This window comes from Coenobita brevimanus, chromosome 29 (assembly GCF_032717465.1).
Source record: "Coenobita brevimanus isolate Jiangsu-jjx chromosome 29, ASM3271746v2, whole genome shotgun sequence".
Lineage (NCBI taxonomy): Eukaryota > Metazoa > Arthropoda > Malacostraca > Decapoda > Coenobitidae > Coenobita > Coenobita brevimanus.
The window spans coordinates 39,160,798-39,177,081 of NC_136982.1; the positions used below are offsets into that span (position 1 = coordinate 39,160,798).

Genomic DNA, 16,284 nt, shown 5'->3' on the forward strand with positions numbered 1-16,284 from the left:
GGTGAATGAGAAGCTACACTACATGAAGAAGAAATTTTGACCTATCCTGTGGAGCCAGAATTCCATGTGCTTGAATAGTGAGTGAATGGGAATGTGGCTCTCTCAAGTGGACAAATTTTGGTTAGTATCTCATTTTATCAACTTCTTCCTGCCTCTCTGGACCCACCCCATTCCACCTTAGGGTGGGAATGGTCTGGATGATGATGATGATATTTATGCAACTGTGCGAGGCTACAAAAATAGATCATCATCATCATGACCTTTCTACACATGAGGATACGATGATGTATTATTGTACAGAAACTGGATGTGTGTGTGTGTGTGTGTGTGTGTGTGTGTGTGTGTGTGTGTGTGTGTGTGTGTGTGTGTGTGTGTGTGTGTGTGTGTGTGTGTGTGAGAGAGAGAGAGAGAGAGAGAGAGAGAGAGAGAGAGAGAGAGAGATCAACAGCATGAACAAACCAATACTGAAAATAAAAATGCAATACAACAGCTAAGGAAGAGGTGATACAAAGCCTCCAAAAGGTCACCAGAATCCAGGGTCATACTCACTCAATAATAATAAAATATGGAAAATAAATAGCTAAAGAAGAGGTAGTTGAAAGGTCTCCAAACCTCACCAGAAAGTAGTCCCAGACCCACTAGCCTGGCCACTGAACAAAGAGCCATACCTGGAGTTTCTGAAATTCCTGATTTATGTTGGAAAGGCTGAAAGTGGCGGAGTCTGACGCGCGTCGTACGGAGCCTCCTGGAGAGTAGCGGTCAGAGGTGAGGTACATGGAATCCTTATAGTTCTCTCGACCTGCAAAACCTTCACTATGTCATAATTTGGAAGAAAACTTTTATTATTATGTATAATTGAATGCAAATTTTATAAATTTACAAATAAGACACTAATTTTCATTACTGTACAGTACAATTTCATTAATCTTACAATGAGAACCCAAAAAATCCAAATTTTTGAATTAACAACTCTGTTTCAACCAATCCACTTGTACAGTATTTGGAAAAACATTGGGTGCTTAGTTTTCTATTGACTCAATCAATCTTTTTCAAGGTAATATCTTGTTACCCTACTTTACGGAAAATACAGAAATACTGAAATGTTTGTTTCTGCCTTACTGATATCAGGAAACTGCACTGTACAGCACTGTACTTTGTAAATTCTGTCTGAACTTTATATGAAAACTTTTTTAGTTAAACTTAATAGTGAAATATCAACCAACACTGAATCAAACAATATGTAGACATTCTTTATAGGATTGATAAACAGATTCTTATATTCCTCATCAATTACTACAAATGCAGTTTTAACTGAAATTTATCCTAAAACTTTTAAACATTACAGTAATTTGACTATTTATACTCAGAATGATGCAGGTTCCGTAACACTACAATATTATCTTTCAGAGTTTACCAACAGTATTCCCACTGATGTTAACCTAACTCTCCCTCCTACATGGCCGACTTCACATCACCAGATTGACAGACAGTATACATGAGTTTTGAATTCTCCACACACCCCTCAATTGTGTTAAGATATTACTGTAGCTCTTAATCATGATTCCATTGAGTATGATTTTGTATTCAGTCATCAGACAACACTGTCAAGTTACTTGGAAAGAGTGTTTTTTATGAGTATAGTACACTGCTTTTTGAATTTTCTGATAACTTCAAAATAAAAACTTCCATCTACTTAAAAATTTTGTCAACTACCATGAAAACAGTACTGTTCATAAAAGTTGTAACTGGTGTACAATCATACCTTCTGACATTTTCTTTTAGCATGACAGAGGAAGATGAAGGAAATAAAGTGAGTAGGACTCCAGTATGGGTCAACGTCCTGTATTCCAGAACAGGACACTTTTGCATGGCATATACAGTACAGTACAGTACTCTGGGGTCTTCAGTGAATTCACTACAATTCTTATAATAATGATACTAAAATAATAATAATAACAATAATAATAATAATAATGATCTATCTATCTATCTATTGCCAGATGCCTCAATCCCATTTGGGGTGGCCAAAAACAAATCGCCTCCATGTCGCCCTGTCCCCCGCCATTTCACTGCCCCGCTCCCAACTCACACACCCCTCTCTCATATATATCCTCTCCACATGGCCAAACCACCTCAGTGTATTCCTCATAACGATTCCTGTCACATCCACATCCACACCTCAACGCTCCTTTATATCCTCATTTGTCAGCCTGTCTCTCCATGTGACTCCACAGGCTCCTCTTCAATAACTCATTTCCACTGCTTTCACTCTTGACTTGTGTCCTTCCAGCAACGTCCAAGCTTCACCACCATATGTTAGAGTTCGTATCACAAAACTGTCATGTAGTAACTTTTTCACTTCCATGCTCACTTCCCTGTTTCTTATCACTGCTTTCAAGGAACCAGCAACCTTTCTTCCCTGCTGTACCCTTTCAAGCACTTCACCCTCCAAACCTCCATCCTTACTCATCACACTACCCTAGTACTTAAACGTACTCACATTTTCCAATTCCTCACCATCCAACCTCGCTGTACATTCACTGATTTCACCTCTCTCAAAGACCATCACTTTACTCTTCCCTACATTCACCTTTAGATTCCGTTTCTTACACACTCTCCCAAACTCATCCACCAAGCCTTGCAGCTCTCCCTCGTCTTCACTCAACAATATGGTATCATCTGCAAACAACAGTACAGGGAGTTTCCAAACACTACCCTCTCTCACCAGGGCCACTCCAACATCCACTACCCTACCTTGTACCTCTTTTATTACCCCATCCATGTACAGATTGAACAACCATGGAGACATGACACATCCCTGTTTCAACCCAACTTTCAAAGAGAAAAATTCACTCAGTTGACCACCCACATGCACTGCAGCCTTAGCACCATCATACATACTCTTCATAGCATTCAACAACTTCCCATCTACTCCATACATTCTTAATACTTTCCACAATTCTTGTCTATCCACCTTGTCATATGCTTTCTCCAAATCCAGGAAAGCCGCATACAACTTCTCTCCCTGCTCTAGAAACTTTTCCACCAAAGATCTAAGAATGAATATCTGATCTACACAACCTCTTCCCTTCCTAAAGCCTCCCTGTTCTTCTCCAACTAATTTCTCTGCTCTTTCTCTAACTCTGTCAATAAGTTTCCTACCACACACTTTTCCTATTATACTAAGAAGACAAATGCCCCTATGATTACCACACACTTCTTTTTCCCCTTTTCCTTTGTATAAGGGAATAATTATACCTGACTTCCAATCCTCTGGGACTCTACTTTCCTCCTAGGCCAATCTGCACATTTTCCACATCATGTAGGTGAAGCAGCACAAGGTTATGAAGGAGTGCATGGGGGATGTGAGTATGGTCTAAGGAATTCAGAAGGGGAAAGGATACTAGAGTTTTGGGAGGGAACGGATATGATTGTGTGCAACACATATTTTAGGAAAAGAGACAGTAGGTTAATTACGTATGAGTCTGGGGGAAATAGCAGTCAGATAGATTATTTTCTGGTTAGGAGGGCCGATAGGAGGTTAGTGAGGGATGTTAAAGTTATAGGAAGTGAGGAGTGTGTGCAGCAGAACAAACTGTTGATTTGTGATATGGTGCTTAAAGAACAAACCTAGGAGGAAAATATGGAAGCTGAAAAACCAAGTAGTAAGGGATGCCTTCTATAGCGAGTTGAGGAGAGTGGTGGCTGAACAGGGAGCTGTAGACAGAGGCGTTAATGAACAGTACAGAGCCCTCATGAACAATTTCTTGAGAGTTACTGATGTAACATGCGGCTGGACAAGAGGACCACCAAAACATAAAGTAACTTGGTGGTGGGATGAGGGTGTAGAAGCTGCAATTAAGGAGAAAAGAAGGCTTTTCCAGGAATGGAAGAAGGGTGGTAGCAAAGAGGAATATTTGGCTGCCGAGCGTAGGGCTAGAAGAGAGGTATACAGGGCAAAGTCTGAGTCACAGAAACTATTACTTGATAACCTAAATCATGGGGAAAGGAAAAATATATTTAGGGTGGCAGGTCATGTGAAGAGGGATAATCGGGATATCATAGGTGAGCAGTGTGTGAAGAATGATGAAGGAAGGGTAGTGGTGAACAGTGAAGATATTAAAGATGCATGGAGAGAGCATTATAACCGGTTGTTGAATGAGGAGTTTGACTGGGACAGGGAAGGTTTGGAGCCAGCAGATCCAGTGTCTGGCCCATGGCCTTTGATTGATACTGCTACTGTGAGTGAGGGAATAGGCAGGATGAGGGTGGGGAAGGCAGCAGTTGTGTCTGGGCTGACTGCCGAAATGTTGAAGGCCTCAGGCAATATAGGGGTGAGTTTAGTCACTGACCTGATAAATAGGATTATTTATGAGTGTGTTGTCCCAGATGATTGGCTGAAGAGTGTAATTGTAAATGTGTATAAAGGGAAGGGTGATGCCCTGGAAAGAGGAAATTATAGAGGTATAAAGCTTTTAGATCAGATAATGAAGGTAATGGAGAGAGTTTTAGAAGGTATGATTAGAGAAAGAGTGAATATTGATGAGATGCAGTTCGGGTTCATGCCAGGTAGGGGGACCACTGATGCCATATTCATTGTTAAGCAGCTTCAGGAAAAATATATTGGTAGGAGAAGGGATCTTTATTTTGTTTTTGTTGATTTGGAAAAGGCCTTTGACAAAGTCCCTAGAGAGGTGGTGAAGTGGGCAATGAGAAAGCTTGGCTTGGAAGAGTGGCTGGTTAGGTTGGTTATGGCCATGTATGTGGGTGCTCACACCCAGGTGAGAGTGAATGGAGATTTGAGTGATGAGTTTTCCGTGAATGTTGGTGTGCATCAGGGGTCAGTCTTGAGTCCCATGTTGTTTATCATGGTACTTGAAGCCCTTTCACGTGACTTTAGAAACGGACTCCCGTGGGAGTTGTTGTATGCTGATGATTTGGTGTTGATTGCAGAGAATGAAAGGGAGGTGGAGGAAAGGTTTAGGAAGTGGAGAGATGGTATGGGGCAAAAGGGTTTAAGGGTAAATGCAGATAAAACAAAAGTGATGATATCTAGGGTTGGTGGCGGTACTGTCAAAGACGAAGGAGAGTGGCCATGTGCAGTTTGCCACAAGGGCGTGGGAAGTAATTCCATCTTGTGCGGTGTGTGTGATAAATGGGTGCATAAGAGATGTAGTGGTATCAGAGGTAGACTGCGAGATAATGCTGATTTTATGTGTATGACGTGCCAGGGTGAGCAGGTGGAGATTGTCAGACGTGAAAGGATTGAACTTGCTGGTGAATCTCTTGAGTGTGTGGAAGAGTTTTGTTATTTGGGAGACATGTTGTGTGCTGGAGGTGGGGCTGGAGCTAGCTCTGTGGCTAGGGTGAGAAGTGGTTGGAAGAAGTTCAGGGAGCTCTTGCCTCTCCTGACATTGAGAGGGCTCTCCCTACGTGCTAAGGGGTCTTTGTATGCAGCATGTGTTAGGAGTATAATGCTGTATGGCAGTGAGACCTGGGCAGTGAAGGAGGAAGATATTCGCCGGCTCAGATGTACAGAAATGACAATGATTAGGTGGATGTGCAGTGCGTCCCTGCGTCCAAGGCCTGGAGGGGCTGGGTTTACAATGGAAGAGTTGAGAGGTAGGATGGGACTGGAGTGTATTGGTGTTGTGATGAGGAGAGGTAGATTGAGGTGGTTTGGACATGTGGAGAGGGTGGGGGATGATAATTGGGTGAGGAAGGTGAGAAGTGTTAATATTGGGGGTGGGGTTGTGAGGGGTAGATCGAGAAAGACATGGGACGAGGTCATTAAGTGTGACCTTAGGGTTAAGGGACTGAACAGGGAGGCTGCAATGGATCATGCAGCGTGGAGAGCCGCCATTAGGTGACCAAGGCCGACACATGCAAGCATGTTGGAGCCTTTAAAAACAAAACGAAACGAAACGAATTCTACTACTATCTCTCACCCATACTTCAGCATTTCACCACACACTCCATCAATTCCTGGGGCTTTCCCCAATCTAACTTTCTTCATTGCTTCCACAACTTTTATCCTACTGATTTCTTCCTGTCTTCTCACCTCCCTCCTTCTCCCAGCCATTTCCCAGCCACTTATATTCGCATTACTTCCATCCTCTATGTTCAACAATTTCTTAAAGTGTTCTCTCCATCTGCTCACTTTTTCTCCCTTCTCCACTAGTAATCTACCATTTTTATCTTTCACTCCCCTGCTAACTTCACTTCCACCCTGTCTTACTCTTTTCACCTCTTTCCAGAACATTTTCTTACAGTCCCTCCACTTTACACTCAAGTTCCTTCCAAATTCCTCATCCGCTCTCTTCTTACTAATCTTTTCACCTCTCTCTTTCTTTCTACATATAACTCTCTCTTCTGCCTCTCAACTTCTTCCATGCCCCTATTTCTCATCCATTCATTATATGCTTTCTTCTTTTGTGCTACAGCGTGTCTCACCTCTTCATTCCACCACGCTGTTCCTTGCACACCCCTCCGTCTTCTCTTCATCCCACACATCACATCACATGCTGCACATATTTCTTCTGTAAATATCCTGCACACACCTTCCATGTCCCCCATCTGCTCCAATTCACATTTGCCCAATCGTTCCTCCACTTCTCTCTTATACTCTGCCTTTTTCTCATCCTCTAGTAACCTTTCCACTCTCCTTACAAATACTCCTTCTTCCCGCCCTTCCTTTCTTCTATTTCTCCATCCTAATTGAACCCTGATTCTGGTCACCACCAAGTAGTGGTCAGAAAGTCCATTCCCCTAACCTCTATAAGCTCTTGTATCCATTACACCTTTTCACATCCTTTCATCCACACACACATAATCAATCATTGCCTTCCTATCATTCAGTTCACCACCTACCCTTCTCATCACTCGCCATGTATACTTGTGGATCATTTTGCGCCTGAAGAGGGTATTGGCTATCACCAACCCCCTCTCAGCACAAATGTCCACTAACGCACTGCCATTCTCATCTATCTCAGCAGGTACACCCCACTCACCAACTATCCATCCACCTTCACATTCCCTACTTTACCATTCATATCACCAATCAAAAACACTCTCTCATTCCTTCCAAACTTTTCCATGCACCCTTCCACATTTGTCCAGAACTCTTCTCTCACTCTGCTTGCACGATCTTGCGTTGGCGCATACACACACACAATCGCCCAGATTTGTATTCCAACTTTCAATCTTACCCACACAATCCTTGACCCAACTGATCCATACTCTCATATGCTCTTCTTCCATCTTTTACTCACAACTATACATACTCCTTCTTTTGCCCTCTCATTCTCACCTATTATGATAATAATAATAATAATAATAATAATAATAATAATGATAATAATAATACTGTAATAATCCACTGAATGACAAGCCAGACAGTTCTCTGTGCACCACAAAACCATTTGCTATGCTGGGTGGAAACCATATAACCAAACTACGGCGACTGGTGGTTTAGTGGGCAATTAAGGCTCTCCAGCTGGACTGAGCTGGTGTAGATTTATATCCAAGGGATGGTTGGGGTTTACAGCTCATGCAATGCCACTCTGGGATGAGTGAGACTGGTCACTCTCATTTTAAATGGGCCAACTTGCCTAGCCCCAGGATCTTACGCTCCTCATGGGGCAACACAAATTAATAATGATAATGTACAGTACTGTTGTTGCTGCCTAACCCCAGTCTGTCTGACAGAGCTGACCTGTGGACCACAGGTATGCAAATGCTTTTGTGGGGTTGTCCGACAGGTACAGTACAGAACATACATCAAGCAGAGATCTGGCACCCCTTTGTGGTTCACAGCACCTCACCAGGGTCCGACCAGGGTCCTTCCCATGGAGAGGTGCAGGAAAATATGAAAAGCTCTAGTTCCTAGGTAGACACTGCAGCTGCTCTTCCTCGGATGCACAGCACCACCAAGTGTAGACTCTTTGTTGGCATTAGTACTCAACTGTACTATTGCAACACTATCTATAAACTATAATTTAGTTTTTTAAAAAAGCAAGTACTGCTGCTGGCTACCACCAACCTGGTATAAAGACCCTACAAGTTGGTTTCAAGTTAAACAAGCACCTCTCCTAGGCTGACAACTCAGTTACAAGTGCACAGAGGCAAGTTCAAGCTTCAGTTCCCTCACTATCAAGAGTTTTACTCTAGAAAAATCAATTTATTTTTTTCCTAAGTTTCCACCCATTGTTGGGAAATAATTAGCTGCTCTGGCACTTAAACTTCCAGCTCCTTCAACATTAGCCCTACCATGGCCAATCCAGATCCAGGGACTTCTTATGAGAAACAATCTATACAGTATTCATATGGCCTGGAAGGTTGGCTGTGTGGTCACCATGATTAGCAAACAGTTCAGACATCAAATTGTACAGTATGCTACTCTAAACAACTCTATCTAATTATTGCCAGATGCCTTAATCCTGTACAGGTGGCCACAAACAAATTGCCTCCATGTCGCCCTGTCCCCTGCTCTTTCCCCAGCTCACACCCCTTTCTATCATATACCTTTCCACTCCATCCCTCCATCTCATCCTTGGTCTCCCCCTCCCCCCCCTCCACCTCACTCACATACAGTCTCCTCAATAGTCTCTTGCTCTCCATCCTCTCTACATGACCAAACCACCTCAGTGTTGTTCTCCTAATGTTTTCTATCACATTCACACCACAACTCTCCTTCACTTCCTCATTTGTCAGTCTGTCTCTCCAAGTAACTCCACATGCTCCTCTCAAATAACTCATTTCCACTGCTCTCACTCTTGATTTGTGTCCTTCCAACACGGTCCAAACTCTACTTCCACATGTCAGAGTTGGTACAACAATACTGTCGTGCAGCGACTTTTTTACTTCCATGCTCATTTCCCTATTTCTTATCACTGCTTTCAAAGAGCAGTTAGATATGTTAAATTACCATTTCTAAGTTCCTTTAACCAGCTGGGCTTTCCCTGGCTGTGTAGCCAATGTGTTGCACCAGCAGACGAGGTCTTGGCTGGTGGAGGAAGTAAAACCAAGAAGGAGTTTGAAGATAAAGTTACTGGGCCAATCTTTCAGGCAATTAGAGACGTTTCAAATAGACTGGAGGCACTAGAGACCAAGGTCTCATCACCCATGGCAGTCACGCAAGATCAGGCTAGGTCATTTGCAGATGCTGTTCGTGGGTCTCTCATGGGGAAAGGGAAGGATCTGCCTGGGGGCATGATTGAGATCAGTGCTCATGGCCAGAAAAAAGCCATTCATAGTCAGCATGTACTGATTGTGAAACCAAAGAGTGGTGCTGATGCCCTGACAAATCAGATCGGACCAGAAGACATCAGAGGTGTACTTAACTTGGTACCAGTGGATAGCTGTCTTAAGACCAAGGCTGGTGGGTTGGTAATGAAGTTTCCGTCAGCTGAGGCCAAAGGTGAGGCAACTGGGGTACTGAGTGATCATTTTGACTCTGAGCGCACTTTTTGCATATTGGAGCCAAAGAAAATGTTGCCTAAAATGACCGTGACAGGCCTTTCCTCTTCCTTGGGTGACTCTGACATCATCCCAAACATTCTGAGAAAAAACAATAAAATTAAGATGCTCGTTGATCGAGGTTGTACCCTCAATCTTCTCTTCACAAGAACAAGGAATGACACCACAACTGCTGTCTTGAAGATGTCGTCAGAGGTGAGATCCTCCATTGTAGAACAGGGCAATTACATCTATGTGGATCTTACAAGATGCCGCGCTTTCGATAGATTCTGGGTTACACAGTGTTATCACTGTCAAAGCTTTGGTCATACATCTGAGAGATATTCTAGGAAAAATGATGAACCTAAATGCGTTTTTGTGCTGGAACCCATAAATCTAAGGATTGTAGTAACAGAAATTCTTCCAAATGCATCAACTGCTCTTCTTTACGACATCAAGATGCTAATTCAAAGTCACAGTTGGTTGCCCATTTCGCATCAAGTAAAGACTGCCCAATTATGATTTCTCGTAGGAATAGATTGACTGAAAACACCAATTTTGACCATTCAAAAACTGACTACGTCCCTCTTGAACCAGTTAAGGATGGGTCTTTTAAATATTCGTTCTATCCGTAATATGACAGACTATATTAATGAAACTCTAAATCGGCACGAGCTTTACATTTTGTGCTTGACTGAAACCTGGTTGTATGAGTCTGATATCAATATTATTCATAATGCTTTGCCTAAGACACATTCTATTATTAGTATTCCCAGGCCTGCTGCTGACTATCCGGGAGGAGGCGTAGCACTCATCTACTCGGCAGCACTTGCAAACGTTTCTCTCATTGACTCAGACCTGACCCCATTTTCATTTGAATTTACGGAGGTATTAATAAATTTCCATCAGAATACCATTTGAATTGCACTTGTCTATCGACCAGGTCATCTGAGCAGAGACGGAGGTTTTATGGAGCAGTTTGGGCAGTTTCTTGAAGGGTTTTCTCTTAAACCTGGAGGACTTCTTGTCTGTGGAAATTTCAATTATTGGGTTGACAGTCCAGAATCATAACCATTTTCTTCAGAATTCCTTGAGTTGATCACCCAGAACATTTTTCAATCATGTGAGTAATCCAACTCATGTCTCAGGACATGTCCTTGACTTGATCTTGTCCCCTGTTGGTTGCAGGTGCGTATCAGATGTGGAGGCTGACTCATTTGACCCCCTCATTTCTGATCATGCTCTGATTACTCTTAGTTTTGATGTCCCGAAATCCCCTTCATATAAAAAGGTCATCAGGTTCAGAAATTACAGGAATGTTGACCGCTAGTTGATGTGTCTTGAAATTGATCAATGTTTAAACCCTATTGATTCTTCCAGTCTTTCTTGGTTGATATTTACAACAACGAGCTTAGGTCAATTTTTGACCATTATTGTCCTGAGGTAGTAAAAACAATTACTGTACGTGATGATTCTCCGTGGTATGGTCCATCCATTAATTCTTTGCGTAGACAACACAGAAGGGCAGAACACGAGTGGCGCTTGCAGCAGACCGATGTAACTTGTTTGGGTTATGTTTTTGCAAGAAGAGCAGTCGTTCACACTGTAAAAGCCCAAAAGGCTAGGTATTATCAAAATAAAGTTGATTCATGTGGTGGTGATAAAAAAAACCTGTCTGCAGTTGTGAACAATTTGGTTGGTCGGAGGAATGTAATTGTTAAACCAACTTCTGTACCTGATACCCAATTGGCTTCTGATTTTGCTTCATTTTTTACAAGTAAGATATCTCGCATATGAAGTGATTTAGACAGTAGTTCTTGTAGTGAAGCGTACTCAGTTGCCTTCCAGCCACGGTGCACCGGGAATCATTTGCTTTCAACATTTCATCCACTGGATGCAAACAAAGTCAAATGTTGTATCACAGAACTTAATAAAACATTTTACTCACTTGATCCATGTAACATGTCACAACTACCTCATTTGTATAAGCACACTGCAGACTTTATCTGCAACATAATAAATAGATGCTTCTTAGAAAGTAACTTTGTGCAGTCTGAGAAATGTGCTTTGCTTAGGCCCCTAATTAAGAAACCTGGCCTTGATGTCGAGAGCATGACAAATTATCGTCCCGTCTCTAACCTGTCTTTTTTATCCAAGATTATTGAGCGGGCCATACTCAATCAACTCGTACCACTACTGGAACACAACAGAGTTGTTCCTGTTGTTCAATCAGCATACAGAAAATACCATTCAACTGAAACTGCACTAACAAGGATTCAGAGTGACTTGGTGGCAAACACTTGTAATGGGATGTCCTCTCTCTTAGTTCTGTTGGATCTGTCTGCAGCTTTTGATACAGCAGATCATAAACTATTGTTGGATGATCTGTATTTTTATGGCGTTCGTGATAGTGCCCTTTTGCTCCTTAAGTCGTATCTGTCGGACAGCTCTCAGAGAGTGGTTGTTGATTACGCTAGCTCTGATTCTGCTCCCCTTCTATTTGATGTCCCTCAAGGATCAGTTTTGGGTCCAATTCTATTTACTACCTACACAAGTAGTTTATCATCTCTACTTGATGCTCGTTATGTCTCCTATCATTTTTATGCTGATGACACCCAGCTCTATGTTAAGATGTCAAATATCAACGATACTAAGACAAAGTTTGAATCTCTAATGCCTGATATTAAGATTTGGATGGCTAAGAGGAAATTTGAGCTGAATGATGGTAAAACTGAGATCATCATCATCAGAGGAAACAGAAGGGGTGATGACACTGACAATGCCCTGGCTTTGAACATTGGCGTGTCACAGCTTCATCCAGTCAGTTCTGCTCAAAACCTGGGTGTTTATTTTAATTCTAAGTTAAATTACAAAGAACATATTAACCTGGTTGTAAGAGGGTGTAACTTACATATCAGAAATCTGTACTCTGTGAGAAAAATCCTGAATAGACGGTGCCTCTTAGCACTGGTCCATGCAGTGGTCTTGTCTTGTGTTGATTACTGTAAAGCACTGTGGGTTGGTCTTCCAAATAATATACTAACAAAAGTTCAGTCTGTGTTGAACAGGGCAGCATGGCTTATCTTTGGTCTCCCCCCCGAGAACCTCAACAACACCGTTTCTGACTGAGTTGCATTGGTTACCACTAAAGGCTAGAACTGAATTTAAACTGTGTCTTATTAAATTCAAGGTTCTTAAGTTTGGTGAACCAAAGTATCTTGCTGAACTGTTAAAACTCCCATTGGCACACCCGGGTGTGATGTTACGCAGTGAAGATGATTCCTTGAGTCTTGATGAGCCAGGAGCCATTCACCAGTCACCTTTCTCTGATCGTTCTTTTGCGTACAGAGCCCCTAGATTATATAACAGATTGCCCTTGTCCATAAGACAACTCTCTACTGTTGAATCTTTTAAGAGACAGCTGAAAGCCTTTCTTTTTTCAAAATGCTGTGACTTGGAGAGAGGTACTATGATGGATGATTATAGGGTTTAATTATTGCCACTTTCATGTATATATGATGTAGCTTGTATTATATACAAGAAATGTCACAATTCTTGTAATTGTAAAAATAATGTATGGGTGTCGAGCGCTAGTGAATTCCCAAAGGAAGAACTGGCGCTTTTGAGAAACAAAGGGCCAGATTATTATTATTATTATTATTAACCCTTAAAGCACCAGCCAAAATTAAAATTTTTTGTGCATCCAGGACTGGCCAATTTTGGCATTTTGAGTATTTACCAGACACCTATCCCATATCAATAGTTATTCAAGAAAAACACTTCCTTAGCACTTACTGAGGTCATTACGTAGTCCTGGCAGGGGTGAGGGGAGGGGGCCACCTCACCCTGCCAATCAGCTGTGTGTCTGAAAGACCTGCTATTCGAGCTGATGTGGGTATGCCTCAGCCACTCACAGTAATATAAGGAGTAGTTGATAATGACAGTAGCTGACCGAACATAATGCCGACACATAACGTCATTTTCATTAAATAATGCAGTAATACTGTTCGGAAAAATCAGACTGTTTGACACTTCATCCGCTGGATGTAAATTAAGTCCGCTGGATGTAAATTAAGTCACATGTTACATCAGAGAACTTAACATTTTGCCCACTTGATCTGTGTAACATGTCACAAATGCCTGATTTGTACGAGCACACTGCAGACTTTATCTGTAACATAGTAAATAAATGTTTCTTAGAAAGCAATTTTGTGCAGTCAAAGAAACGTGCCTTCCTTAGCCCCCTACTCAAGAAACCCGGCGTTGATGTCGAGAGCATGACAAATTATCGTCCTGTCTCTAACGTGTCTTTCTCATCAAAGATTATTGAGCGGGCTATACTTAACCCCTAAAACGCGGCTGTGTACGGCCGATCCCCCCGCTGTGGCGGGGTTGTAGCGGGGTCTGAGTACCTGTGGGAAAATATTTGCCAAAAATCATAGATTAACCCTAGAGCATTAAAATTTTTATGGCATATAGTACTTACATTCAGCTTTCTCCTGAGCCACATGTTGAGCCTTCGTTGACTACCCAAGGACTTGTGGAGACTTGCAAAGTTGGGTAACCAAATCTTCACTTTCACACCTCCAGCAACCCGGTTTCCCCTCTACCACAGCCTCATTCTGTCACAGTAAACTTTATACTACAACGTAAAGGTAGTTATGAATCCGTATTTGTACAATAAGCACTGAAAATAAGGCTAAAATCAACGGAGCGTACGGCCGACATGCACTGTGGCGGCGGTCTTCCCGTCACTCAACAAACATTTCCATTTTCACAGCTAAAAACATGTATACTACATTATTTTCAATCATATTACTTCCCAAAAGATCACCACGGCGCGCTTTTTATTCTGCCTTACGTCCACCACTTTATTCTCGTTCCTGTCGGCCGCTTGCACTGACTGGGAAGAGCTAGAACTCGCCATAATCTCACTTTGAAAGCCTGCAGTAAACTGACGCTAAACAGAGGCAAACCGTGAGAAAAAAAGCTAGTGTTACAACTGGGGAAACAAGCGTTTCCTAGTAGCATAAACTGCTTGTGAGAGGAGATCGCAGATTTACAGTTCTGAGCGCTCAGAGCGCTGCCATGTATCACAGCCAGGCTGGCCGGGCCGTGGTGGTGGGGGGACGGGGGGAAAACGCGATATTTGGCAACAACTGAGGTCAGTAGTACAAAGGTAAAGTATGCTAGTTGTAGCTAGAGGGTGGTGGTACTGATAGACAATACCAGCTGGAGCCTGCTTGCCCGCGGTTATTCAAAATTTACTAAAATCGCAAACGCGACGACCCGCCGTTCTGCCCTTATGGCCGAGCGTCGCAAACGCGACGATCCGCGTTTTAGGGGTTAATCAACTCTTCCCGTTACCAGAACATAACAAATATTCCTCTTGTTCAATCAGCGTTCAGAAAATACCATTCAACTGAAACTGCATTAACAAGGATTCATTGTGAACTGGTGGCAAACACCTACAGGTATAGTGGGATGTCCTCTCTCATAGTTCTGTTGGAAATGACTGCAGCTTTTAACCATCCATCCATCCATCATCCACTCCTACATTGCCCCATGAGGAGCGTAGGAGCCCGGGGCTAGGCAGTTGGTACTGACATTTAAGATGAGTGACCAGCCTCACTCATCCCTGAGTGGCATTACATGAGCAATCAACCCCAACCATCCCTTGGATATAAACCTTCACCGACTCAATCTGATTGGAATGCAATAATTACCCACTAAACCACTAGGCGCCAAACTTTGGTTATATGGTTACCATCCACCGTAGTAAATGTTTTCCTGGTGTACACATATCATACACTATTGTTGGATGATCTGTATTTTTATGGCATTTGTGACAGTGCTCTTTTGCTCCTTAAGTCGTATCTGTCAGACAGATCTCAGAGAGTAGTTGTTGATTATGCCAGCTCAAATTCTGCTCCCCCCTCTGTTCGGAGACCCTCAAGGATCAGTTTTGCGTCCAATTCTATTTACAGTCTACACAAGTAGTTTATCACCTTTACTTGATGCTCACGACATGTCCGATCATTTTTATGCTAATGACACTCAGCTTATGTTAAGATGTCAGTTATTAATGATACTAAGACTAAGCTTAAATCTCTAATGACTGATTTTAAGCTTTGGATGGCATGGAGGAAACTTAAGCTGTATGATGATAAAATTAGGATCATCATCAGAGGAAACAGAAGGGGTGACGACACTTGCAGAGCTGGGAATAGCAGCGGCGCTACATAGCGCCTCTACTATTTTAATAGCGATGGTGGTAACGCCATTACTTTTTGTAGCCAGTAGCGGAACTGAAAGTGCCGCTACTTTTTGGCCGTATTCACGTGTTACCGCGCTCCTTGCTACTCATGTGACGAATACAGGTCCGGAGTCAGTAAGTACATACAGATATCCCGACGGTTTGGTTGTATTTATTGATGACGAAAAATAATACTTTCGTCAATTCTGTTAATTAATGATGTTTGTTCTACATAACATCAGTAATTTATTAATTATTAATTATTAGTCATGTGCAATAATTAGACAGGAATCTGCTAGTTAATTATCGATCATTTAAATTAATTAAAGATTAATAAGGATGTCAGACAGATGTAGGCAACACACACCCACACTCTTCTAACTATCCCCGTCTCTAACTCCCGCTCTATCTTTCAGACTAATTCTTACTCACTACGTTATTATTTCGTAACAGTATGTTACTTTCAGTTCAATAGAAAAAACAGTGCTACTGTATAAATTGCCTTTAAAAGAATGCCTCAGTTCATTTTTACTTTCGTTTTCGTACATATCTTAAAAAGGTATAACTGAAAA

The 16,284-nt window shown here is 42.1% G+C and overlaps 1 protein-coding gene across 1 annotated transcript in view; it reads right to left on the bottom strand.

Annotated features, from left to right (window-relative positions):
* Window positions 1-16,284, bottom strand: part of LOC145395055 (uncharacterized) — a 262,494-nt gene that overhangs the window by 61,781 nt on the left and 184,429 nt on the right. The window contains exon 17 of the mRNA XM_080268807.1: window positions 669-799. Coding sequence (XP_080124933.1) covers window positions 669-799 — 131 coding nt within the window. The remainder of the gene's footprint in view (window positions 1-668; window positions 800-16,284) is intronic.